The sequence below is a fragment of the Dama dama genome, chromosome 7, assembly GCF_033118175.1.
Source record: "Dama dama isolate Ldn47 chromosome 7, ASM3311817v1, whole genome shotgun sequence".
Taxonomy (NCBI): Eukaryota; Metazoa; Chordata; class Mammalia; order Artiodactyla; family Cervidae; genus Dama; species Dama dama.
Genome location: NC_083687.1, coordinates 27,527,908 through 27,555,428, shown reverse-complemented (window position 1 = coordinate 27,555,428; position 27,521 = coordinate 27,527,908). Strand labels below are relative to the sequence as shown.

Here is a 27,521-nt window from a genome sequence, read left to right as displayed (position 1 = left end):
AAATATGAGGAGGGTTGTTGTTGCTCTTTAGTTGTTAAGTCACGTCCAGCTCTTTTGCAACCATAGGGACTGCAGGCCACCAGACTCTTCTGCCATGGAATTTCCCAGGCAAGAATACTGGAGTTGCCATTCCCTTCTCCAGGGGACCTTTCTGACCCAGGGATCAAACTGAACGTCTCCTGCATCTTCTGCATTGGCTGGCAGATTCTTCACCAGTGAGCCACCTGGGAAGCCTGGAGTTGGGAGTGATGTTTAAAGGGAAGGGTACCAGCTGAATACTACTGTTGGAGATGTACAAAGGAATCTCAAGTCTTTTATAGGTTAATGCCTCAGCTTGTCCTTTTTTCAGGCTTTAGTGTCCATCAGCTTCTAAACCTGGACTTTGTCAAGGTGTGGAGAAGACTAATAAATAGCTATAAAACTATTTCAACAGGAGACCAAGCCTTCTGGGAAGGAGGAGCCCCTCTCCCCTCTTTTAAACAAGTTCTTACTGATCAGCAAGTTCAGAATTGTATGTGAATAAAAAAAAAAACCAATGTTGCAATTTGTATTTTCAGAGAAAAAAAATTGTCAAAGGAATGAAGAAACAGCCTCAGCCTTCATGAAGAAAAAGTTATTGTTAATACTGGCTTTTTTTTTTTTCTTTCTGACCCAGTTCTTCCTACTTGTGAGGATTTTCCCTTTGCCTTTAATAAGTCTAAGCCTTCTCCAGCCATTTATTACAAAGTTTACTTCTCTAAGAATATAAAATACGAGCTTCTCCTATGAAATGAACCTTCTTTTTCTGACAGTAGAAGAGATCAACTTAGACCCCTTAAATTTTTCTGCCCTTAGAGCAGATCTTTAAGTGGCAAGTCCCTCGAACAGTCCCTCTTGGAAGACACACCTCCATAGCAAAACTTCCCTAACACACAGCCGCTAAGTGGCAGTCAGTATTTGAATCTAAGAAGAATAAATCCAGAGCCCAGAATATTAACTTTACTTACAAAAAAAGAAGGGCTTAAATAACAAGCAAGACAGAGGCAAAGGAAAGGTGGGGAATATATTAATAGGCACAATCAAATGGACGTGGTGGATGAAGATATGTGGGGGTAGCAACAGAACGAGTACAATAATACTGAAAGTGTGCATGGAACAGGAAGGACAATGGGCTCAGTTGGGATATTTTACTGTTGTCATATATATATATATATACACACATACGTGTGTGTGTGTGTGTGTGTGTGTGTGTTCATGTATGTATGTACGTATATATCACGCATAAACAAATCCTAGACTTTAATTGAAAGTATTGTATCAATTTCGGTTCATGCATTGTAATATATGCACCACACCAATGCAAATTGTTAATAATAGAGGATACTAAAGGGTGAGAGGGGAGGGATATGGGAATACTCTGGATTTTCCACTCAATTTTGCTGTAAACCTGGGGAAAATAACTCTTAAAAAATAAAATCTTTTAGTGAAAAAAAAGGAGGAATGAAGTACTGGAATATTTGACAACATGGATTAACTTTGAAAACATTACACTAAGTAAAAAAGGAAAAATACAGACACACAAAAATTCTGTGCACAGTATTTTATGATTCTGTTTATGTGAAATACCCAGTATAGGCAAATTTATAGAAACAAGGTAGACAGAGGCTGGAGGGAGGTAATAATGGGTATGACTGCTTAATGGTGATGGAGTTTCCTTTTGGATCAAAATATTCTAGAACTGAATACTAATGATGGTTGCACATATTGTGAATAGAAAAAATACTGATGTCTTGGACACTTTATTCTTTTCCTTAAACAAAACTTTAATGGCTAGGAAAATTAAATACAATTTGATTACATTCTTTCTAATTTTAATTGAATTCAGATTTGAGACATCATTTCAGCAATTACATATCTTTCTTATGTTAGTAATAGCATCTTTCCCGTTTTGCATTCTGCCATTGCTATTTCTCTCTTCAAGAGACTGTAAAATCAGAGTCTGAATAAAGCCCTGAAACTGTTTATGGTTTTTGGTTCTCTTTTAGTTTAAACAACAACAAGAATTAGACACTCTAAAATGATTAAAATGATGAATTTTATGTGTATTTTACGACAGTTGGAAAAATTTAAAAACTAAATAAATGTGAAAATATTTGTGAAAGAATAATATTACATACTATAATATTTCAGTACATAACTTCAAACATAAATGAGTTTAAATATAGAAGAAAAAATAACATGATCCAAAAGAGAAAATTCCAGAATGCCACAGATGAATAGTCTTCAAAGGACAGTGAAAACCGTGCTGTCTGCCTTCTTAGAAAGCGGCAGTCTGTCGTTTGCAGGTGTCCTTCATTCTCACTTCAGAAGATTTTAAGACTTTTTCCAAATCTTTACTTTTTCACATTCTACTTCTCCCATGTGTGGCTTCTCTTCTTTAATTCACTGTGATTTAAAATACTTTTTATTTCCATTGAATTTTATTGCTTGTGTTGTACATATTGCTTCTGTTTCTTTTATAAGTATTCATTTTAAATTGTGTGCTTTTGCACTGTAAAACTAAAATTGACATTTTCATATACATGACATGTAACACATTTTCTTCTTGGTCTAGTATTTCTGAAAAATTTCCTCATTCCACACTCTCAATTAACTTACTGAAAAAGTGTGATGCAGAAATTACACACTCTATGGGATTTTTAAGGTTATATCTTAGTGATCAGATTTTTCTCCTTACATTTATCTCTATTTTCTCTTCCTTATTTTAACTGTATCTTTTTGTTTTCTCAGTCCCATTGGGATAATTGTTACCTTTCTAGGGACGCAAATCAAATATTTGATTGTTCCCTGCACTTCCTCCTCTAGGCTAAGTTGCATTTTCCATTGGATTTTCTAAAGGTCTTTTGTTATCAGATATCAGATTGTGATCAGCAGGCAGGATATTAGAGAGCTTGGGCTATGACAGCTCACAGAAAGGATAAATCTCCAGGTCAGACATGACACCAGAGTAAGGTGGAATCCTCTTGATTAGATAAGTGAGTGAGTGTGTGAGTCCCCTTCTAGTAGTTGGTGAAAAAAGAAAAGAACTGGGACTTAGAATATAACCCTGGTTCCCAGAATCCAGGGTAATTGGAGGTGTTGCTGAGACTTCTTTGGGTGCAGGAAAGATGTCAGAAGGATCCACACTAGGAGACCAAAGAAAGCAGGGGGTGCAGAATTTCAGATAAGAAAATTGGGAGAAAGTATAGATAAGGCTTCCCAGGTGGCACAGTACTAAAATTTACAACTGAGCACTCATGCACCATAAATAGGGCACTTGTTCAAGTTATAAAAGGAGAGACCTCCAGAGGTGTAGTCAAGGGAGATTCTAACTTGCCCTAGAGACATCTTCAGGCAGGAGGCTTACAGGAGAGGAAATGGCCCAGTCCTCATATCCATAGCAACCCATTGCCCCAACTCATTCTCAGATAATATAAAGATGACTTCTTCCGGACACTGTCCTTGGCAACAGTCAAGGCCTATTCTGTCCTATCCCTAACTTCCACCTCTCAGTACCAACCTCCTAAGACGAGCCCCTCCCGTCCTAGCTTGCGAAGGAGGTGGTCAAATTCTTGCAGGAGGCATGCAGGGGAGGAGCCAAGATGGCGGAGGAGTAGGACGGGGAGACCACTTTCTCTCCTACAAATTCATCAAAAGAATAACTGAACGCAGAGCAAACTTCACAAAACAACTTCTGATCGCTAGCTGAGGTCATCAGGCGCCCAGAAAAGCAGCCCATTGTCTTCGAAAGGAGGTAGGACAAAATATAAAAGATAAAAAGTGAGACAAAAGAGCTAAGGACGGAGATCCGTCCCGGGAGCTCTTAGGCGGCATTGCTTGGGGTAGGGTCCGGGCCTGAGTGCCCTGAGGACAATCGGAGGGAGCTTCTGTGAGTTGCCAACATGAACTGTGGGAGACCAAAAGAGAGAGAGTAAATTAACCGGCCCGAACACACTGCCGGCCGTTCGCAGAACAAAGAGACCGAGAGGGTCCAGAGAGGAGCTCGCAGGCTGCGGACCAGCCCAGCCCCGCCGGGGGCAGGAGGCAGCGGGGAGGGGAAGGTCGCAGCGAGACACAGGGCGCAGGCACCCGACCGGCGCGGGCGGGACTGGGGCTGGGGACGCGGAGGGCAGAAGGCGCGCGCACCCGACTGGCGCCAGCGGAAACTGAGACTGGGTCCGCGGAAGGGCGGGGGCGCGCCACACCTGGGGAGAGTGCGCCCACCAAGCCCCTGGCTGCCTGGACTGCTCTGACGGGGAAGGCACCGAGAGCGGGCGCAGCTTTTCCTTCCGCGCTTTTGTGGAACACCCAAGGGCTGGAACCTCGCGCAGCGCGGGGCGCGCTCCATATAGAACAGCCGGGAGCCTGAGCGGCGCAGACGGAAAGGGCAGGGTCGGCCCCTCCCGGCAGCCCCAGCCCATCCCCGTGGCGCAAGCCCGTCACCACAGCGACAGCCCCTCCCGGCAGCGCAAGCCCCTCCCCGCGGAGCGACGGAACTAGCTACCTGAATAAGAGTCCACCTCCGCCCGCCTGTGTCACGGCGGAAATGAGGCTCTGAAGAGACTGGCAAACAGAAGCCAAATAAACAAAGGGAACCGCTTCAGAAGGGACTGGTGCAACAGATTAAAATCCCTCTAGGAAACATTGACTACACCGGAGGAGCCTGTAGATATGGAGAAGTGTAAGCTGGAACGAGGAGCTATCTGAAACTGAGCCGAACCCACACTGACCGCAACAGCTCCAGAGAAACTCCTAGATATAATTTTACTTTTTTCTCTTTTTTTTTATTTTTTTTATTTTTTTCTTTTTTCTTTTTTATTTTTTCTCTTTTATTTTCCTTTAAAATCCCCTATTACTCCCCCATTACTCCTTAACTTTCATTTCCATAGACTTTTACGATTTTTTAATTAGGGGGAAAAAAAAAAATTTTTTTTTTCTTTCTTTTTTTTTTTTCTTTTTCTTTCTTTCTTTTTTTTTTCTTTCCTTTTTCTCTTCTATTTTCTATTTTTCTTTTTCTCTTATTTCTTTTAAAGTCCTCTAGTACTCCTCTACTACTCCTTAATTTTCATTTTCAATACACTATAACCTTACAAAAAAAAAAAAAAGAAAAGAAGCCCTATTTTTAAACCGAAGATTATTCTCTCCCAATCTTGACTCTCTGTTTTCTACCTCAGAACACCTCTATTTCCTCCTTTCCCCTTCTCTTCCCAATCCAATTCTGTGAATCTTTGTAGGTGACTGGGCTACGGAGAACACTCTGGGAACAGACAGCTGCGTAGATCTGTCTCTCTCCTCTTGAGTCCCCCTTTTTCTCCTCCTGTTCATCTCTATCTCCCTCCTCCCTCTCCTCTTCTTCATGTGACTCTGTGAACCTCTCTGGGTGTCCCTAACGTGGGAGAATCTTTTAGCCATTAACCTAGAAGTTTTCTTATCAGGGCTGTATAGTTGGAGAAGTCCTGAGACTACAGGAAGAATAAAACTGAAATCCAGAGGCAGGAGACTTAAGCCCAAAACTGAGAACACCAGAAAACTCCTGACTACAAGGAACTTTAAGTAATAAGTGACTGTCCAAAAGCCTCCATACCTACACTGAAACCAACCACCACACAAGAGCCAATAAGTTTTAGAGCAAGACATACCACGCAAATTCTCCAGTAACGCAGGAACATAGCCCTGAACATCAACATACAGACTGCCCAAGGTCACACCTAACACATAGACCCATCTCAAAACTCATTACTGGGCACTCCATTGCTCTCCAAAGAGAAGAAATCAAGCTCCACGCACCAGAACACTGACGCAAGCTTCCCTAACCAGGAAATCTCAACAAGCCAATCGTCTAACCCCACCCACTGGGTTAATCCTCCACAACAAAAAGGAACCACAGACCTCCAGAATACAGAAAGCCCACTCCAGATACAGCAATCTAAACAAGATGAAAAGGCAAAGAAATACCCAACAGGTAAAGGAACATGAAAAATGCCCACCAAGTCAAACAAAAGAGGAGGAGATAGGGAATCTACCTGAAAAAGAATTTAGAATAATGATAATAAAAATGATCCAAAATCTTGAAAACAAAATGGAGTTACAGATAAATAGCCTGGAAACAAAGATTGAAAAGATTCAAGAACTGTTTAATAAAGACCTAGAAGAAATAAAAAAGAGTCAATTACAAATGAATAATGCAATGAATGAGATCAAAAACACTTTGGAGGGAACCAAGAGTAGAATAACGGAGGCAGAAGATAGGATAAGTGAGGTAGAAGATAAAATGGTGGAAATAAATGAAGCAGAGAGGAAAAAAGAAAAAAGGATCAAAAGAAATGAGGACAACCTCAGGGACCTCTGGGACACTGTGAAACGCCCCAACATTCGAATCATAGGAGTTCCAGAAGAAGAAGACAAAAAGAAGGGCCATGAGAAAATACTCGAGGAGATAATAGCTGAAAACTTCCCTAAAATGGGGAAGGAAATAGCCACCCAAATCCAAGAAACCCAGAGAGTCCCAAACAGGATAAACCCAAGGCGAAACACCCCAAGACACATATTAATCAAATTAACAAAGATCAAACACAAAGAACAAATATTAAAAGCAGCAAGGGAAAAACAACAAATAACACACAAAGGGATTCCCATAAGGATAACAGCTGATCTATCAATAGAAACCCTCCAGGCCAGAAGGGAATGGCAGGACGTACTGAAAGTAATGAAAGAGAATAACCTACAACCTAGATTACTGTATCCAGCAAGGATCTCATTCAGATATGAAGGAGAATTCAAAAGCTTTACAGATAAGCAAAAGCTGAGAGAATTCAGCACCACCAAACCAGCTCTTCAACAAATGCTAAAGGATCTTCTCTAGACAGGAAATGCAGAAAGGTTGTACAAACGTGAACCCAAAACAACAAAGTAAATGGCAACGGGACCACACCTATCAATAATTACCCTAAATGTAAATGGGTTGAATGCCCCAACCAAAAGACAAAGATTGGCTGAATGGATACAAAAACAAGACCCCTATATATGCTGTCTACAAGAGACCCACCTGAAAACAAGAGACACATACAGACTAAAAGTGAAGGGCTGGAAAAAAATATTTCATGCAAACGGAGACCAAAAGAAAGCAGGAGTCGCAATACTCATATCAGATAAAATAGACTTTCAAATAAAGGAAGTGAAAAGAGACAAAGAAGGACACTACATAATGATCAAAGGATCAATCAAAAAAGAAGATATAACAATTATAAATATATATGCACCCAACATAGGAGCACCGCAATATGTACGGCAAACGCTAACGAGTATGAAAGAGGAAATTAATAGTAACACAATAATAGTGGGAGACGTTAATACCCCACTCACAACTATGGATAGATCAACTAAACAGAAAATTAACAAGGAAACACAAACCTTAAATGACACAATGGACCAGCTAGACCTAATTGATATCTATAGGACATTTCACCCCAAAACAATCAACTTCACCTTTTTCTCAAGTGCACACGGAACATTCTCCAGAATAGATCACATCCTGGGCCATAAATCTGGTCTTGGAAAATTCAAAAAAATTGAAATCATTCCAGTCATCTTTTCTGACCACAGTGCAGTAAGATTAGATCTCAATTACAGGGAAAAAATTGTTAAAACTTCAAACATATGGAGGCTAAATAACACGCTTCTGAATAACCAACAAATCATAGAAGAAATCAAAAAAGAAATCAAAATATGTATAGAAATGAATGAAAATGAAAACACAACAACCCAAAACCTATGGGACACTGTAAAAGCAGTGCTAAGGGGAAGGTTCATAGCATTACAGGCTTACATCAAGAAACAGGAAAAAAACCAATTAAATAACCTAACTCTACACCTAAAGCAATTAGAGAAGGAAGAAATGAAGAACCCCAGAGTTAGCAGAAGGAAAGAAATCTTAAAAATCAGGGCAGAAATAAATGCAAAAGAAACTAAAGAGACCATAGCAAAAATCAACAAAGCTAAAAGCTGGTTTTTTGAAAAAATAAACAAAATTGACAAACCATTAGCAAGACTCATTAAGAAACAAAGAGAGAAAAACCAAATTAACAAAATTAGAAATGAAAATGGAGAGATCACAACAGACAACACTGAAATACAAAGGATCATAAGAGACTACTACCAGCAGCTCTATGCCAATAAAATGGACAACTTGGATGAAATGGACAAATTCTTAGAAAAGTACAACTTTCCAAAACTGAACCAGGAAGAAATAGAAGATCTGAACAGACCCATCACAAGCAAGGAAATCGAAACTGTCATCAAAAATCTTCCAGCAAACAAAAGCCCAGGACCAGATGGCTTCACAGCTTAATTCTACCAAAAATTTAGAGAAGAGCTAACACCTATCTTACTCAAACTCTTCCAGAAAATTGCAGAAGAAGGTAAGCTTCCAAACTCATTCTATGAGGCCACCATCACCCTAATTCCAAAACCAGACAAAGATGCCACAAAAAAAGAAAACTACAGGCCAATATCATTGATGAACATAGATGCAAAAATCCTTAACAAAATTCTAGCAAACAGAATCCAACAACATATTAAAAAAATCATACACCATGACCAAGTGGGCTTTATCCCAGGAATGCAAGGATTCTTTAATATCCGCAAATCAATCAATGTAATACACCACATTAACAAATTGAAAGATAAAAACCATATGATTATCTCAATAGATGCAGAGAAAGCCTTTGACAAAATTCAACACTCATTTATGATTAAAACTCTCCAGAAAGCAGGAATAGAAGGAACATACCTCAACATAATAAAAGCTATATATGACAAACCCACAGCAAGCATCACCCTCAATGGTGAAAAATTGAAGGCATTTCCCCTGAAATCAGGAACAAGACAAGGGTGCCCACTCTCACCACTACTATTCAACATAGTGTTGGAAGTTCTGGCCACAGCAATCAGAGCAGAAAAAGAAGTAAAAGGAATCCAGATAGGAAAAGAAGAAGTAAAACTCTCACTGTTTGCAGATGACATGATCCTCTACATAGAAAACCCTAAAGACTCTACCAGAAAATTACTAGAGCTAATCAATGAATATAGTAAAGTTGCAGGATATAAAATTAACACACAGAAATCCCTTGCATTCCTATATACTAACAATGAAAAAACAGACAGAGAAATTAAGGAAACAATACCATTCACCATTGCAACAAAAAGAATAAAATACTTAGGAGTATATCTACCTAAAGAAACAAAGGACCTATACATAGAAAACTATAAAACACTGATGAAAGAAATCAAAGAGGACACAAACAGATGGAGAAACATACCGTGTTCATGGATTGGAAGAATTAATATTGTCAAAATGGCTATTCTACCCAAAGCAGTCTATAGATTCAATGCAATCCCTATCAAGCTACCAACGGTATTTTTCACAGAACTAGACCAAAGAATTTCACAATTTGTATGGAAATACAAAAAACCTCGAATAGCCAAAGTAATCTTGAGAAAGAAGAATGGAGCTGGAGGAATCAACCTGCCTGACTTCAGACTCTACTACAAAGCCATAGTCATCAAGACAGTATGGTACTGGCACAAAGACAGAAATATAGATCAATGGAACAGAATAGAAAGCCCAGAGATAAATCCACGAACCTATGGACACCTTATCTTTGACAAAGGAGGCAAGGATATACAATGGAAAAAAGACAACCTCTTTAACAAGTGGTGCTGGGAAAACTGGTCAACCACTTGTAAAAGAATGAAACTAGAACACTTTCTAACACCATACACAAAAATAAACTCAAAATGGATTAAAGATCTAAATGTAAGACCAGAAACTATAAAACTCCTAGAGGAGAACATAGGCAAACACTCTCCGACATAAATCACAGCAAGATCCTCTATGACCCACCTCCCAGAATATTGGAAATAAAAGCAAAACTAAACAAATGGGACCTAATGAAACTTAAAAGCTTTTGCACTACAAAGGAAACTATAAGTAAGGTGAAAAGACAGCCCTCAGATTGGGAGAAAATAATAGCAAATGAAGAAACAGACAAAGGATTAATCTCAAAAATATACAAGCAACTCCTGCAGCTCAATTCCAGAAAAATAAATCACCCAATCAAAAAATGGGCCAAAGAACTAAACAGACATTTCTCCAAAGAAGACATACAGATGGCTAACAAACACATGAAAAGATGCTCAACATCACTCATTATTAGAGAAATGCAAATCAAAACCACAATGAGGTACCATTACACACCAGTCAGGATGGCTGCTATCCAAAAGTCTACAAGCAATAAATGCTGGAGAGGGTGTGGAGAAAAGGGAACCCTCTTACACTGTTGGTGGGAATGCAAACTAGTACAGCCGCTATGGAAAACAGTGTGGAGATTTCTTAAAAAACTGGAAATAGAACTGCCATATGACCCAGCAATCCCACTTCTGGGCATACACACTGAGGAAACCAGATCTGAAAGAGACACGTGCACCCCAATGTTCATCGCAGCACTGTTTATAATAGCCAGGACATGGAAGCAACCTAGATGCCCATCAGCAGATGAATGGATAAGGAAGCTGTGGTACATATACACCATGGAATATTACTCAGCCATTAAAAAGAATTCATTTGAACCAGTCCTAATGAGATGGATGAAGCTGGAGCCCCTTATACAGAGTGAAGTAAGCCAGAAAGATAAAGAACATTACAGCATACTGACACATGTATATGGAATTTAGAAAGGTGATAACGATAACCCTATATGCAGAACAGAAAAAGAGACACAGAAATGCAGAACAGACTTTTGAACTTTGTGGGAGAATGTGAGGGTGGGATATTTCAAAAGAACAGCATGTATACTATCTATGGTGAAACAGATCACCAGCCCAGGTGGGATGCACGAGACAAGTGCTCAGGCCTGGTGCACTGGGAAGACCCAGAGGAATCGGGTGGAGAGGGAGGTGGGAGGGGGGGTCGAGATTGGGAATACATGTAAATCCATGGCTGATTCATATCAATGTATGACAAAACCCACTGGAAAAAAATAATAATAATAATAAAAAAATTAAAAAAAAATAAAATAAAAGCTTAAGAAAACTGAAAAACAAAAACAAAAACAAATTCTTGCGGGACATCTGGCTGCGTGACTGTCTGTGGGCCACAAGCTTGTTTCCCTCAGAAAGGATTCATTGTGCGTGAGCTGTTTTTGAACCCAGTGTGTCCTTCACTGCAAAGAAAGAAAATCCAGTCTGATAATAACCAACATAAGAATATTTTAAAATATTAATTTCATAATATTAACATCCAAACAGGGGGAAAAGGCATGATGACTTAAGAAATTTAAAGTGGAAGAACTTTCTAGGGCTCACAAAATCACCAGTATATGAGAAACCCTTCCTTCAGAGCAAGGAAAACCAATAAGTCAATCACCATATTTCAATGATCTCAGTTCATGCTGACAGAATCCAGTTATGTCTCAGCTTCAGAGCAAGGATATCAATGACACTTTTTTATCTTCCTCTCCCTCCACTAGATCACCTGGGAATGTGCACTGGGAGATTAAATTATTATCTTTCACTCCTTTTGCTTCTATTATTACTGTAAATTGATCTCATTCAACACTGATCCTCAATTACATGCATGTAAGCCATGGACGTTCATGTTTCCTTAATTACTGAATATCCACTGGATGCCTCTGTGCTTCAGTGTCTGCTGAAAATGCTCCCACCACAAAGCCTGCTCCACGCTGTTTCTGTTCTCCTAACTCACCTTTTCCACAGCTTTTCCTCCAGATCAAGCCTATAACTCCAAGAAGAAGAAGAAGAAGCAATCCCCAAATCAGCAGTCTCTTCCATGAATAAATCATCCCGGACTCTGAAATGGAAGCCCCAGAATCACATTAAATCATGAAACTGGGAGAATTTCAGGATCATTCTTTTCATCTGAGCATCTCCTAGGCTGCAGAGGTGGATGAGAATTGGTCCTATCAAGAAGAAAGTTGGTTTCCTGCTTCCTGCTCTGCAGAAGCCGAGGAGAGACTAGAGGTTCATGCTAGCTTTCCCGTTAGCTCTTCTCAGAAAAACACACATTTCTCCCCCTCCTCTTTTCCAGCTCTATCATCACCACAATCACTGGAATAACAAGAATGGCAAAAAGATAACTTTACCGAATCTGCAGCCATGAAAATGGTGCTATGGAAAATTAATTTCTAATCTGGAAGAAAACCTGTCATGAGGGACAGGGGGAAGTGATGTCAATGTTTTTGCATCGGAAGAAAAGAGTGTAGATACAGTGATGATAGAGTCAATTCTTGGAATTTAGTAGCTGACGATCTAACCATATAACCTTAAGGCTTTAGTGGGGGATTTCAGGGAGAAGCTCAAAAGAGTAGAATCCTAGGTGTCTTAAAGACCAGCTTTGCAAGAGATAGCAACAGACTTCATCAGAAAAGAAAAAAAAAAAATAGAAAAGCAGTAAAATGAGTAAGTCTGGGTTGGTCTTCATATTTAATTCACAAAGCTGAGAGGAGCACATGGAATCACTAACCTGAAGTAGAAAAAGTTGTGTTTTTCTCCTCGCCTAGAAGGGGGCTGCTGATGGAGCAGGTCACATTCACAACAGAGCTGTTTGTGACCAGTAGAATTGCCTCCACTTGGAATAGCCCCTGGCTGCCCTGAGTCAGGTCCTGGGAAAAGGATGGTATTGTGTTTCCTTCCGTGTCCCTCCATTGCACATGGGGCTGTGGGAACCAGCCTTCTGAAGTGCACTTTAGCATTACTTCTCCATCCTTCAGTCCCTCCATGGAGATCTTAGGTGAAGAACCCAGACCTGGGAACAAAGATCAAGGAAGGCAACTGAGAGTCTCTGCAAATGGTTATATAGTCAGTGATTTCACTGCAAGGGGAGAGATGGGTTCGGAGACTTGGAGCAGAAGGCGAAGCTTACAGGGGTAAGCGAAGTTTATACACCGCTTAGGAATGAGACTAGCTGGAGCCTTTGTTTCCTTTTGTTTGCATATTTTTATGTTTTGTACTCCTAAAATCATTCTGGAACAGATTAAGGGATGTAATAAGTTTCAAATCCAATTTTTATTCTTCTATACCCCAAAAATTAACTCTGATGAGGTCATGAATCAACATGGCCAGAAAAATGGATGAGAATATTCTCAAAGAACAAAATCTTATAAATACATATTTCCAATGGCAGAAAATGATGAAGTTCATTAAACTTGTTAACATGTGCTCCCATGGATGTTTTCTAAACATATTTATTAATTTGGATATACCACTCATGGAAGAAACAGATTATCTATGAGTTAGGCAATGTCCTCAATGGCAATTGCCAACCTTAGAAAAATCAGTTTTCACCCACAAATATAGACAGAGGGAAATCATGATGCAGGGAGTGATCTTGTCCCTCCTCCATCCCTGCCAATACTGTCAACATTTTTTTTTTTCTTATGTGGTGGATCTGTTGGGTTGGCCAAAAAGTTCATCTGGGTTTTTCTGTTAAGATATGATGGAAAAACCTCGAATGAACTTTTTGGCCAACCCAACAGTTTAACCTTCAAATTACCATGTTTCCTAATAACTACATCTTTCCCGATATTTTAGTAACACACTGAAATAATGAGTCCCGTGTCATTATGGAGTAAGAATCTCACATTTCACTAGAGATATGACCACTTTATGGAGATCCTGGGAAGGATACAAATTCTACACACAAAGAATTAGGTCTGGTCATTTGAGTTTGTGGACATTATGTATCTATGATAGCTCCTGCACGTGGGAGAATTTACTATACATTTGATGAGTGAATGGACATTAAGAAAATTTCAGATGTCAGAGAAATTGTCCAGGACCCAGCAAGTTAAATGCAGTAGGAACAGACATTGAATTCAGAACATCTGTCTAGAATCCTTACCTACAATCTTCAGATCCAAATCGGCCTCCTGGTAGACTCCATCTTTTTCAAAAAGGCACCAGTACTTCCCATCATCTGAAATCCTGGCATCATTTATCTGCAGGGTCAGCCTCCCCTCACTCATAGCATCACTCAGCAATGCAGTTCTCCCCCGATACTCTTCCATCTGCTCTCCAGCCACACGGGCCCCATCCATATAGACGTAAACAGCAGGATAACGGTGGGATCGGACCCACCGCACCTCCATCTTCTGTGCATCAGTATTCGGAGCCAAGGAGCAGGTTAACTGTATGTCTTCTCCCACTCTAACAAGGATGGGCTGAGAAGGTCCAATCACTTTTAAGGAAGCTGTTAAATACAGCAGAAAAAACACAATGGAAGATTCAAACTGGAGCAAAGAGTATCATCTGCAAGAACATCTAGAGTAGTGTTCAGGACCCAGGGGCATCCCAGGGGCGCCTGAGGTTCAGAGTTATCCTTTACAGATGTGGAGATTTGGTGGAATCAGGATAGAGGTTGCCCCTGTGCAAGGCAGAACCATCCCATGGTTCCATCTGAAGATTATCACTAATTAGACCCACACCTGCATCCCTTTCCTATAATCTTATTCAGTTTATAGACCCATAAGAAAATAATTTTGCAATTAAAATCAAATTAACATTTTATCATTTCAAATTTGCATGACCTTAAACTACTTCTTAATCTGTGTATGTCTCAGCTTCTTATACTGCAAGATAAATATGTCATTATCAAAATAAAAAGGTTTGCCTGGAGTTAAACCTTCCCTGATAGCTCAGTTGGTAAAGAATCCTCCTGCAATGCAAGAGACCCTGGTTCAATTCCTGGGTTAGGAAGATCCCCTGGAGAAGGAATAGGCTACCCACTCCAGTATTTTTGGACATCCCTTGTGGCTCAGCTGGTAAAGAATTCACCTGCAATTTGCGAGACCTGGGTTTGGTCCCTGGGTTGGGAAGGTCCACTGGAGAAGGGAATGACTACCCACTCCAGTATTCTGACCTACAGAATTCCATGGACTGTATAGTTCATGAGGTTGCAAAGAGTCAGACATGACTGAGCAACTTTCACTTTCAAACAAAATAATCCATATAAAAAGGATTACAATGATAGCAATGCAATGTGAGTGAGGCAAGAGATTCAAGACCTGAGGTTATTGGAGCCAATCCCATTATAGACCTTGATAATGGCAACGAAATGAAAATGGGGTGACTTTTTAGTAATGAAATATGAAGAAACTCCCCTAGCTTGGTGGCTCAGATGGTAAAGCGTCTGTCTGCAATGCTGGAGACCCAGGTTCGTTCCCTGGGTCGGGAAGATCCCCTGGAGAAGGAAATGGCAACCCACTCCAGTACGCTTGCATGGAAAATCCCATGGAAAGATGACCCTGGTAGGCTACAGTCCATGGGGCCGCAAAGAGTCAGACACGACTGAGCGACCTTACTTACTTATAAGTCAGATCCAGTCATCACATTTCAGTGCCCCAAGGTCCCACATATGTGAGGCTCTAAACAGACACTAGTCAGTGCTCTCGGGTGATCTTGAAAAATGTTATAATGATCTTATAATGTTATTCTTGCCTAGAATTTTGCCCAGTATTCTTGCCTGGAAAATCCCATGGACAGAGGAGCCTGGTGGGCCACGGTCCATGGGGCTGCAAAGAGTTGGACACTACTTAGCAACTAAACAACAAAACAATAATTTATAATAGAAATCCAGGCATAAATTTGTAACTTGTTTGGGTGAAGAATCAATGATCAAAGGCAAAATGTCCTTATTATGTATTTCATGGGTAATCTTCTAGGTACTTCTCTAGAAACATAATTCTAGTTTTCAGATTATTCTGGTCTATTCTTGATACAATTTGTCTCCCTGTTATTTCCAGCATGTTGCTTGCTTTGTTTTGCAATTTTACCTAAAACGTATTATTTCTATCTTTAGATGTACCTGTTAAAATCTAAACACAAAAGTAGGAGTCAGGAAAGAAAGACCTAGGAGTTAGTTTGCTGCTATTTCTCCATCCATGCTTCTTAGAGTAATAAAGCAGACTATTTCCTCATCTCTGTTATCTATATGAGGTTTTCTTTTTCTCCTATCCATGTGCTGTGGTACATATCAAGTCTCAAACTAGATTGCCCTACCAGAGACTGGTAATTAAGAGCTAAAATTGATTATTTGCCAACTGTAAAATGATGATAAATCTATTCACCTTTTAAATTATTGGAAGAAAAGAAAAATAATTCCCGAAAATCATTTAGCATCATACTGGGCATGTGATTATCATTTCAAAAAATTAGTTATTATTTTTATAACCAATAACATTTGCCAGAGTAGGAACTAGGATTTCATTTTCAGCACTTCTATAGACATCTTGGTTTGCCAGCAGCCTCTGAGCTCTAAGTTACAAGCTCTAACAACACAATGGCAGCTTTGAACCCCCTGATCTCCTCTCTATTGCCAGCCTGTCCTCAAGGCTCCTGAGGGCAGAGCCAAGGGAAGTTCTGGTCTTTTCATCTTATTTACCTTTGGTCCCAGAAGGCATGCACCACTTAGAAACAATAGGACATCAGACTGTACTTTGTGTGCTGGATCTCCAAGAAGCATGTTATTTTGATTCAAATAACCCAGAGAAATGAGAGGACCTTCCTACGGGACGGAGATGTGGGTCAGCCTGCCCAACACTGGCTTGATTTGCTGAGCTGTAACTGACAAGTTCTGCCAGCCAAGTTTTCTGTCCGCCCGATGAGGGTAGGGATTTGACTTGGAAGGTAAGGCTTATCGGGGCACAGTCTACAGAGTTATCTTATCTGCACAGTTTACGGAGTTACCTTTGACTGTCCCAAGGCCCTTCTCTTTATCTTTATGGCCCAAAGGTGTCCAAAGTACCACACTAGACTCTGGCAGAAATTGGGGTGTGCTCTCCACCTTAATTTTCCTTGAAAGCTCCTGTATGGGCTGAAAAATGTGCTGAAACTCACCTAACATGCACATAGGCACCCACACACACCTTCACACATATTCCTGTAGCAGGTGACTTAAAGGAGAGCAGGGTATGGACGGAAGGAGAAAATGAGCAGGTAGGTAGCAGACTGGTTTTTATGGGCTCAGAGAAGATGTGACAGGAAGGAGGAAAGCAGGGAAGATAAAAGGCAACAGAGGAGAAACTGAAAGAGGCTCAAAAATCAGTTGGTTATTGTTTAAACCGCTTATCTTAGGTACCATAAAATAATACCTGCAATCCGACTAGTAAGCAAAGAAAAAGAGGAAAATGACCACCCTGAGCACAGGGTCCCAGGCTGCATCTAGGGAAGTCACAACTTCCTCCCAACAGTGATGAGGTCAGGTCCACTGGGGTGAAGAGCAGGTGCAGAAACCATAGCAAGGCAAGAGGGTGCAGGCGGCGAGTGGGTGAGGACCTCCAGTTATCGCAACAGCACTGCTTACTCACACCAGAAACTCACAGCAGCTGTCCCGTGCCGTCCCCTACACACTCTCTCTCTGCCCGCCTGGTGGGACAAAGCTTCCATCTACACCCATTTTAGGCATCCGTCTGGGGCTCACGGGGGTCCCCATGGGCACGGGAAGTGGCAGGTCACGCAGTGTAAAGGTGCCTGCGTGAGACTGCATTTGGCTGGTCCCTCCAGTACTAAGGTGAGACTGGGAAGATCATGCCCCAGTTTCTCATCTGGGTCACGATGTGTCTCCTTTGCTGTGTGAGCTTTGTCCAGGGAGCATCGCCTTCCTCAGGGGTGGAGGGAGGGCAGAGGCTCATGTACACTCGTGCACACCAACCATCTCTGCTTACCCATCTCTGTTTGGAGTTTTTCTGGAAAAAGAATGAGAATAACATATCAAGGAATTTGTTCTAAGAGAAAGGAGAGAAAATATTTCCTCCCCCTCCCCCAAAACACAAGGTCTACATTTTCTCAAAACAGGTGATTCATAAGAAAGAAATAAAAGGTAGAAAAATAATGACTTTTCTCCATCCATCACCTGGTGGTCCAGCTATTTTTCCCTTTCTCTGCACAACAAGAGTGTTCTCAATTCTACCACCCCATAATTCTGCTTATTTTTGCTTATCTTTAACATATTTAACTATTTTATTGAAACAATAATATTCTTTTTATAAATACAGGCTCTTTAGGATGAAGAGCAGGTGCAGAAACCATAGAAGGGTGAGAGGGTGCAGCTGGTGGGTGAGGCCAGTTACCACGATGGCGCTGCTTACTCACACTAGAAACTCACAATGGCTGTCCTGTGCCTTCCCCTAGACACTCCCTCTCTATATATATGAAAAGCATATCTTTATACCTTTATGATATGTGGACAAAGATGATTATCACCCATAACTATAAACTGCTGCTGTTGCTAAGTCGCCTCAGTCGTGTCCGACTCTGTGCGACCCCATAGACGGCAGCCCACCAGGCTCCGCTGTCCCTGGAATTCTCCAGGCAAGAATACTGGAGTGGGTTGCCATTTCCTTCTCCAATGCATGAAAGTGAAAAGTGAAAGTGAAGTCACTCAGTTGTGTCCAACTCTTCACCACCCCAGGGACTGCAGCCTACCAGGCTCCTCCATCCATGGGATTTTCCAGGCAAGAGTACTGGAGTGGGTTGCCATTGCCTTTTCCGAATTACAAACTGAAACTGAGAGGTATATTAATATATGCTTTGCAATTATATATTCATATGTATATATAAATTTGACTCCTTTTAACAGCAACATATAACATTTAACTTTTTCCCTATAACCATTTATATAAATAGCTAAGTACTTACATCTTTAAATATATAAATGTAGAGGGTGTCCCAAAAGTCTTAGTGCAATTTTAAGTTATTTAAAGCCAATAATCTGTAAATGATTGGAAATGTCTATTTATAGAGAGATATAATCTTTATCATTTAAATGGTCCATCGGGGTTATTTTCAACCATTAAAATTATTTGAAATACTGTTTTTCATCAATGGTATAACGTATAGTAACATAAGACACTTAACACTCCACTGTTGTATTGCGTTTCTGGCTTCTATTTTTGCTGCTCTTTATAAATGAGGCTATAATAAAGATGCATTACTAAATAGCTGTCTCCATCTCTGATTATCTTCAGGTGATAAGTTCCTAGATGTAACTGGCAAAAATACAGCACAAGAAAACATTTCAGTTGAATGAACAGCTGTATTTCCTTCACAATGTAACACATACTTGTGAGAAAAGAAAATTAATAAAGAAGAAAGGGCAGAATCCAAAAGTAAATGGAATGCCATTAACAATATAGCTATATAGGCTATGTATATCTCCAGCCATAAATGTTTTATAGTTTTTAATGCATATTGGTGCTTCCCTGGTGGCTCGGATGGTAAAGAATCCACCTGCAATGCAGGAGCCTCGGGGTCAGGAAGATCTCCTGGAGAAGGAAAGTGGCAACCCATTCCAGTATTCTGGTCTGGAGAATTCCATGGACAGAGGAGCTTGGCAGGCTACAGTCCATGGGGTTGCAAAGAGTCAGACATGACTGAGCAACTCACACACACACACAATGCATATTACTAAACATTAGATATTCTTCTTGATTAAAAAATATTATGTGCTACAGAACAGTCCCTTCAACCTTTCCTACTAATGGAAGCATCTTGGTCCTAGAGGTAGAGCACTGACCTGGGATGGAGACATCTGAGCCTTTCTCCTCGGCGAGTGAAGGGTTGTGGATGAAGCAGGACACAGTCTCTGTAGAGGCATCCCTGACCACAAGAGTGCTTTCTACATAGAACAAGCCATCTTCATCTTGGAAGTTATGATTAGAGAAAGTCAGCAATTTTTCTCCCTTGATGTCTTGCCAGGAAATCTGAGGCTCCGGGAACCAGCCCTTTGCAGTGCATACAAGCTGGAGTCCACTTTCCACAGATCCGCCCATGTGGATGTAAGGGTCAGACCCCAGACCTGTGGTGGAAAGACACAGCCCTGGGTCCCGGAGCCCATGGAGGCACAAATCCCAGAGCTGGGAGTCCAGTGACCTTGCTCATAGGGAGAAAGCAGGAGTTCGAGGCTCTGGGGAGCAAAAGGTGGCCCAAAGTCCTCCTCCCATTCAAACTGGAGCTTACATACCCTTTATACCCTAGTATGGATCTTTAAATTCTAGCATATGAGCAGTATTTTCATTCAGACTCAGTCAGGAAAATAAGTTACATAATGACATTTTGCTTCTGTCTCTAGCACTGCAAACTAAGATGTGTTACAATTTACTCATGAACCCCCTTGTGCCACAGACTTTGCCTTTTTCATCTTAATATTATTGTGTCAGGCACTTGGACATGTTGGATGATATCTTGACTCCAATTTAAACAGAATATTTACTGTAAAGTGAGATCTCTTCTCCAGAGAGAATATTCTTCCCATTCCTTTTGTTGGTGGTTGTGACCTGGGGGAGAAAACAGATAACCTGGGGTATGCAAAATGGGAAGTCTCATGAGGACTTTCTGTATCTAAGTACTCCATTCCATGGAAAATGTTTTTGAGAATCCTAGTTTTATATAATCATGAAATTCTTTCTCTATTCAACACAACTCTCAAACCCAAACAAAGGGGATTCTATTTTCCATAGATGACAATTTTGTCTCTACCACTTGTTGAGAACAGAGACCAATTTTCTTCACCCAGAGCCTTAGAAAATGCATGGCTTCTTTTCAGATGTCCCTGAAAGTGAAATGCGTTAGTACGGGCCCTCTCTACTCCATATCTCAGAAGTTTGAGGATTCTTTTCATCCATCTTGAATGAACTTGAGCTTAATAACAGTAATAATCACACATAGGTGTTGAGAAAAAGAAGGTGTTGGAGATCAACCTCCTAGGGGAGCAAAGAAGAGAGCAGCATCAGCTAGGGAAGTTAAATTCTTCTTAGAACAATTTTCCTGATAAGGTAAATGGATTTGCCTAATTTTTTATTCTGGGCTTCCCTGGCAGCTCAGTGGTAAAGGTAAATCTGCCTGCCAATACAGAAGATATGGGTTCAGTCCGTAGGTTGGGAAGATCCCCTGGAGAAGGAAATGGCAACGCACTCCAATATTCTTGTCTGGGAAATTCCATGGACAGAGGAACCTGGCAGGCTACAGTCCATGGGGTCACAAAGAGTCAGACATGACTTAGTGACTAAATGACAAGAGCAATTTTCTCTTTAGCACGTGAAGTAGTTACTCCTGCCAGGGACCATACGATCGATTACTTTCAGATATTTGTTTTTCCACAGAGCTATCCTTTCTTCCAACCTTTCTTCCAACCCCTTCTTGCTTTGCTAACACAAAAGCATCATGCAGGTCCTTGCCACTCACAATGGGTATGTCCCCAAATCATCTGTGAGCCCCAAATTCACTGAACACTAGTATCCATAATCTCCATAAAAGCACAACGCTCTTAACCTCTGCAGTCTCATCATTAGCTTTTTAACTGAAGGCGGCATTACTCAAATAGTGAGTTCACATCTCAGTGACTGTGTATTTGAGGCTGAGTAGAGAACAGAGAGGAGAAGGCAATGGCACCCCACTCCAGTACTCTTGCCTGGAAAATTCCATGGACGGAGGAGCCTGGTAGGCTGCAGTCCATGGGCGAGAAGAGTCAGATATGGCTGAGTGACTTCACTTTCACTTTTCACTTTTATGCATTGGAGAAGGAAATGGCAACCCACTCCAGTGTTCTTGCCTGGAGAATCCCAAGGATGGGGTCGCACAGAGTCAGACAAAACTGAAGTGACTTAGCAGTAGCAGAAAGCAGAGATGCGGGGCTTGTCAACTAGACTCGCTCACACAGCAGCTGACTTGCCTTTGCACACTAACCCGTATGGCATGAATTCTTGCCTCAGCAAAATTGCTAATGACTACGTGTCATCAATTTTAAATAACCCTCAAGAATAGCCAAAACTGTGTAAGTTAAACTTGGGGAAATTGTTTATAAGTGAGCTCACTTTAAAGCCTGCAGAACCACTTGCCTCCAAATAAATCAGACTGGACATCAGCAGTTGCCTCCATGATTAAAAGAGAATTGTTCACCTGGAAATGAACTTAATGCAGGTTAATATACTTCCCCTTCTGAGAGCCTATGTCTTTCCCCAGATACTCACTGGCTACTTGGAGCAGCAGGCTTGTTTCTGCAAGGTAGTTGTTGTCTTTGAAACGGCACCAGTACTGCCCGTGATCGGATGGCCGGAGGCTGTGAATCTTCAGAGCCACGCTTCCCTCAGTGATGCCATCTTCTATCCACTCTACCCGGCCTCTGTACTCCTCCATCTGTATCTCCGTTATCTCATCTCCACCCGGATACAAAAACACAGGAGTGCTGGGCTCCGAGCGGTACCACCTCACCTCCATGTCCATTGCGGTCCTCCTGGGAAGGAGCTGACAGGTGAGCTGGGCATCTTCTCCCACCATGGCCAGGATAGGATGGGCAGAACCTGTCACTCTAAAGTCATCTACAAAAGAGTGACACAGAGGAATTGGGAAATGCCACCTGGAGGAGCAATACGATTTCTTTGGGATGTCTGCTCGATCAATTGGAGGCCCCTGGAAGAGGGAAGGTTCTATTTGCAATGTTTTAAAGAAACTCAGCACTATATGTATGTTTGGTGGCTACAGAGATAATCTTGTGTACTGAAAATAGCATGTAGTTCAAAAACCTGAGTATGAGTGCTGAATCTATCACTTACCAGCTGTGTGATTTGGAGAGAAATCCATTATTCTCAAGAAATTGATTTGCAATCTTAATATCTTCATCTTTAAGATTAACAACTACCATCTCTGCACTGCTTTTATTCTCAAATAAGTTAAAGTTTAAACTGATTTTCTAATTGAAAACTCTATTAGTTAGTGGCTTATTTTATATTTTACTGTGATTTATTTTATAGTTAGTAATTTCACAGAGGATGAGACAGTTGGTTGGTATCACTGACTCAATGCACATGAGTTTGAGCAAACTCAGGGAGATAGTGGAGGACAGGGAAGCCTGGCAGGTTGCAGTTAATGGGGATGAAAAGAGTCAGACACGACTTAGCGACTGAATGATAACAATTTCACTTTAGTGACTGACATTGTAATCACTTTTCCTAAATTTTAGGTAATAGATTTATTCAATAGACTTTTCAGCTTTTCAGAATTGTTCTTGTCTTGTCCTAAGTAATGAACTGGATTTTTGTTTGTTTGTTTGTTTTTCTCTGAAACAGGCAAGATTCCAATTACTAGGGCTATGTAAAATGCAGCTTTTGCAAGGATATTTTTGGCAGATTAAGGGCGGTGATTAGTATGAAGAGTTCGAGCCTTCCAATAAAATTTTAAGTCATGTTTGACTTCTCTGTTATCTACAAATTGAACAGATGTTTCATAAGTCTGTATGTTCCTATGCTTCCTAATTTCATGTCATGTATATTATGTTTTTTTTCTCATCCTAAAATATTCCAGGGCCAGTTGCACTTTCTCTGTGCAGATCCAATCCTCCTAAGAAGGAACTTCATCTTGTTGAGTTGTTGTTCAGCATCAAGTTAATGGTGCTCACTATGGAACATAGGCAGATATCTGCTGGTATCCTGTGTTGATGAAATCTGAACATAACACTAGAACTGAAGTTGTGCCGTCTGGGTGAATTTTACAGCTTGGGAAAGTGCATCACTAGAGAGGAGGGCAGCCTCACCACATCATGTAGCTCCTGGCAGCCTCTGTCTGGACCCTGTGATTTCCGATGTCCTGTGCCCATGCTTTTTTCCCACCTTGTCATCCTGCATTTTACTGGGGGTTCTGACATTACCCACTGGCCTTGAATTTTCACAATCCCTTTTCAAGATATAATATTTCAACCAAGAAAATTTAGCTACTGAGCTTTCCAAGCCCATTTCTTGAAATCTTCTTCTAGTTTATTTCCATGTATTTTTACACCGTTTAATTGATGGTAAGAAGCAACCCCTTTTCTTGCCCTGAAAGAGCTATCCTGAATAGAAGCAGGAGAATGAGCACCTCACCATGTTCCAGGTGCTGATTCAAGTGTTTTTCATGTACAGCCTCATTTACTCTTAAAGCCCATGTGAGCCTATGAGATACAGTTAGGTTGTCATTCTTAAGGATGAGAAAACTAAGGCAGAAGGTATTCAAGTAACTTTCCGAACATAACACAGCTGGAAGAGAAGGAGGTCTTTGTGGAACACAAGGGCTTTGACCCCTGGATCCCTGCTCTTAACATTATACTAGCTCTTTTGAATTTGGAAGTCGGCACCCAGACTGGACCTCTGAGACATTGGAATATATAATAAAGGGAAGAAGAGCATCCTACCTGATTGCTTCGTGCTGAGAAGTATAAAGAAGAAGGAGGCAAACACACCAGACAGGCTGTATCCAGGAAGCTCCACCATCCTCCCTGGGGTAAACACAAGAGAAAATACAACGGTACCTAAATGTGGCTGCAATACACAGCGCTTCTGTGGTTTCCAGTGGTTATGGAGACGTAACAGGGAAGCAACATCAACACCTTCCACAATCAAATGATGAAACGGGCTTGGCTCCCCTTCTCTGCTTTTATCGATCATTTCCAACCTCTTACTTACACTGTTGTATTTCATGCTATTTCGGGCACTGAAGGTAGATTTCTGACTGAAATGAAAAGATCTTTGGGGCTAAAGGGACGCTGATGCTTTGATTACAAAAGGTCTCCTTCGGTCCATCTATTCTGAGCATGCAGAATTAGAGAGCAGTATTCAATTACTTTTTCTCACCCCTCCCCTTTCAGTCGGTCCTGCAAAGTCCTTCATCTCTACAGTCTCCTGGATGCAAAGGAGAGCAAGAAGCCTTCAGAACCAGGAAGCCATCACCAGGAGAACACCAGGGCAAGGGGATGCCTTGGAAAGTAAAGAAAATAATAGTGGAAACGGTGATACAGAAGAAGATGACCAAGGAAATGACCTTGAATAACTTTTCAGTATCATCTTTCTGTATCATCTTGAAGACACAGAAATGAATAAAAGAAAAAGCCTAATTGGTAGAGATGGGCAAACTCAACATGTCCATTGTAACCAACAACATAAAAATACTTCCACACAGTTAAAATATTTTAAAACTACCAAGATTAAAATGCTGGATTTAGTTTTGGAAAATGAAACACTCAGGGTGAAAGGTATCTAAGACTTAGTCTATCAGCTGTGTTAAGAATTTTATGGAAAGAAAAACTTCACATCACATATAAGAACTTGCACAAGAGCAATAAGTTATTGCTCCTCTCCCCCCATAAACTAATGCCAATACAATTTTACAGAGCAGGAGGAAAAACCAACACTCATCTGAAGTGGAGATGATGAACCAAATGGTTCAGGAGGTTATTTTTACTGTATTATGACTGTTTACTCTCTAAAGTGATGCACTGTTGTCGTTTGTTGTTGTTTAGTTGCAAAGTTGTGTCCAACTCTTTTGTGACCCCCGTGGACTGTAGCCCACCAGGCTCCTCTGTCCATGGGATTTCCCACGCAAGAATACTGGAGTGGGTTGCCATTTCCTTCTCCAGGGGATCTTCCCAACTCAGGGATTGGAACCTGTGTCTTCTGCATCTCCTCCATTGCAGGCAGATTCTTTATCCCTGAACCACCGGGGAAGTCCCTTTCATCTAAAATATCTCTAAGAAATGTGATACAAACCCAGTCACAAAACCACAATACCTGAAAGAGTGGTCAAATATTTAAGGAAGATGAGGCTGAGGGTTAGAAGACAGTGCGGAACAGTAGTAGTTTGCCGCTTGAAAAGGATCAGTCCTGTTCCCTCAGATGGAAGGAAATTACCATCCTGACTTCTTAACTCCTCCTGGGGAAAGCAGAAATATGTGGTTCCAGCAAGTAAAAGCTAAGAAAACCTGCAAAGTCCATGCCAAAGCACCATCACTCACTGAGGCAAACTAAGAAGGACCCACACTTGCTACAAATCAGTTTGTAAGCTTATGTTCCTTTAGACTCTTTATGTGAAAGCAGAGAGAAAACTGACAAAAGTACTCTAGGAAAAAAGCTGTCCAAACCAGGGAAGCTTTTGAAAAAAGCTGTGAAAATGCATGTGAACTTTCAATGAGGCTCAGAAAGAGATTGGTGAGAGAGTATAAACAGGGAGAATAAATGCCTTAATCCAGGGTTGTCAGTGGGGAGGGAGGAGGGTTTGCCTTTGGAAGGCATTCGACAATGTCTGCAGACATTTTTGGTTGTCACACCTAAGGGGAGGGGGGCATATAATGAGTACTAGCCACCATTGCTGCTAAACATCCTACAACGCACAAGAAAGTCCCTACAGCAAAGAATCACCCGGTCTCAAATGTCAATGAAAAAAAACGTGAAAAAGAAAGTTGCTCAGTCGTGTCCGACTCTTTACAGTCCGTGGGATTCTCCAGGCAAGAATACTGGAGTGGGTAGCCTTTCTCTTCTCCAGGGCATCTCCCCAACCCAGAGATCAAACCAAGGTCTCCCGCATTGCAGGCGGATTTTTTACCAGCTAAGCTACCAGGGAAGCCTAAGAATACTGGAGCGGGTAGCTATCCCTTCTCCAGGGGATCTTCCCGACCCAGGAATTGAACTGGAGTCTCCTGCATTGCAGGCGGATGCTGCAAATCCAACTGAATCATCACCATGTGATAGACAAGGAAGCGAGGCTTAGGGGCACAAACACAGCTTTAGACAAGACAAACGCGTAATATGATCCCGGTTTTCTGAGGTTTAATCTAGAGCCCCTTCTTCACCCAGCCTGCTTCACTGCAATATTGTGAGGCTCAGATACGCCATGGCAGCACTTTGAAAAACATAGGGTGGGGTGAGTATAAAATACAAGCAGGGGGTGTTACAACAAGTGGCAGAGCGTCCCTGCCAGGCGTCTCTAGGCCCTGCTTCCTCATCTTAGTCAACTCCCCCATCCTCCTCCTCCCCAACCAGGGACTCCCCAGTCCACTCACGTGTCTCCCTCTCTCCTTCCGGGTGAAGGCAGGGGGCTGCTGGGGTCCCTCCTCACCTGGTCTCGGGTGCGCCCTTCATCCACAGAGCAGGTTCCACAGAGACAGGTCAGAGCCTGCAGCGCTGCCTGGAGCAAGAATGGGGGCACAGTCAAAGGGGGGAGGCAACCCCGGTCCCCTGGGCTTTGGGTGAAGCAGGTGTTAAGCTGCCTCCCCCAAACTGAAGGAAAAGCCAAATCCCTGAAGATGAAACTCCAGTCAGAATCACATCTTCACCTCCTAACTGTAATCCTTTGAAAAGTGAAACGCAGGTGGCAAGTGAACTTTGACCGCGTTTAGTTATGAGTTCTCCAGACCTGCAGACCAAACTGTAACGTTTACACTCCTCACCCTTTCCCAGAAAGCCAGGCCCCATCTAACATCTGGTCTGGGCCATCTTGGCAGGTCCTCACAGCCCCTCAGCTGGCCGTCTGTCTACAGACGTTAAGGACTCCCGCCCAGTGTCAGGCCTCCACAAAACAGTGCACACGGGGCTTAAAGTTGGACTCAAGACTGAATATCAAGTATCCTTCCTGTCTTCCAATAGTGAGAAGCCCGAGGCCCAGAGACAGGAACTACCTTCTCCAGGAACAGAGCG

The 27,521-nt window shown here is 41.6% G+C and overlaps 1 protein-coding gene across 11 annotated transcripts; it reads right to left on the bottom strand.

The window, feature by feature from the left end:
- Nucleotides 1–99: 99 nt before the first annotated feature.
- BTNL2 (butyrophilin like 2) lies at nt 100–27,521 on the bottom strand. 11 transcript variants are annotated; one of them, XM_061146946.1, is made up of 12 exons: nt 27,275–27,490; nt 26,944–27,012; nt 25,620–25,761; nt 24,248–24,331; nt 22,056–22,403; nt 19,604–19,885; nt 18,514–18,594; nt 17,754–17,774; nt 13,934–14,281; nt 12,557–12,838; nt 11,780–11,884; nt 100–3,925 (listed from the first exon to the last, which is right to left on the bottom strand). In XM_061146946.1, exons 4-12 carry the CDS (start codon nt 24,324–24,326, stop codon nt 3,813–3,815), a joined length of 1,659 nt encoding a protein of 552 aa, XP_061002929.1. In that variant the 5' UTR covers nt 24,327–24,331; nt 25,620–25,761; nt 26,944–27,012; nt 27,275–27,490; the 3' UTR covers nt 100–3,812. The 11 variants fall into 11 exon arrangements, with proteins under 11 accessions (XP_061002929.1, XP_061002925.1, XP_061002928.1 ...); XM_061146942.1 differs by lacking the exons at nt 25,620–25,761; nt 27,275–27,490 and adding an exon at nt 27,503–27,521 and having other exon boundaries at nt 26,888–27,012; XM_061146945.1 differs by lacking the exons at nt 25,620–25,761; nt 27,275–27,490 and adding an exon at nt 27,503–27,520.

What these genes read in the sequence shown, in the direction of transcription:
- BTNL2 (XM_061146942.1), bottom strand. Translation starts at nt 24,326, where the DNA reads ATGGTGGAGCTTCCTGGATACAGCCTGTCTGGTGTGTTTGCCTCCTTC. An exon ending in TCTCAGCACGAAGCAATCAG is followed by an intron (nt 22,404 to 24,247) that starts GTAGGATGCTCT and finishes ACTCTTTTGTAG; the next exon opens with ATGACTTTAGAGTGACAGGT. An exon ending in CCCATGGATGGAGGAGCCTG is followed by an intron (nt 17,775 to 18,513) that starts GTAGGCTGCAGT and finishes TTCTTTTTCCAG; the next exon opens with AAAAACTCCAAACAGAGATG.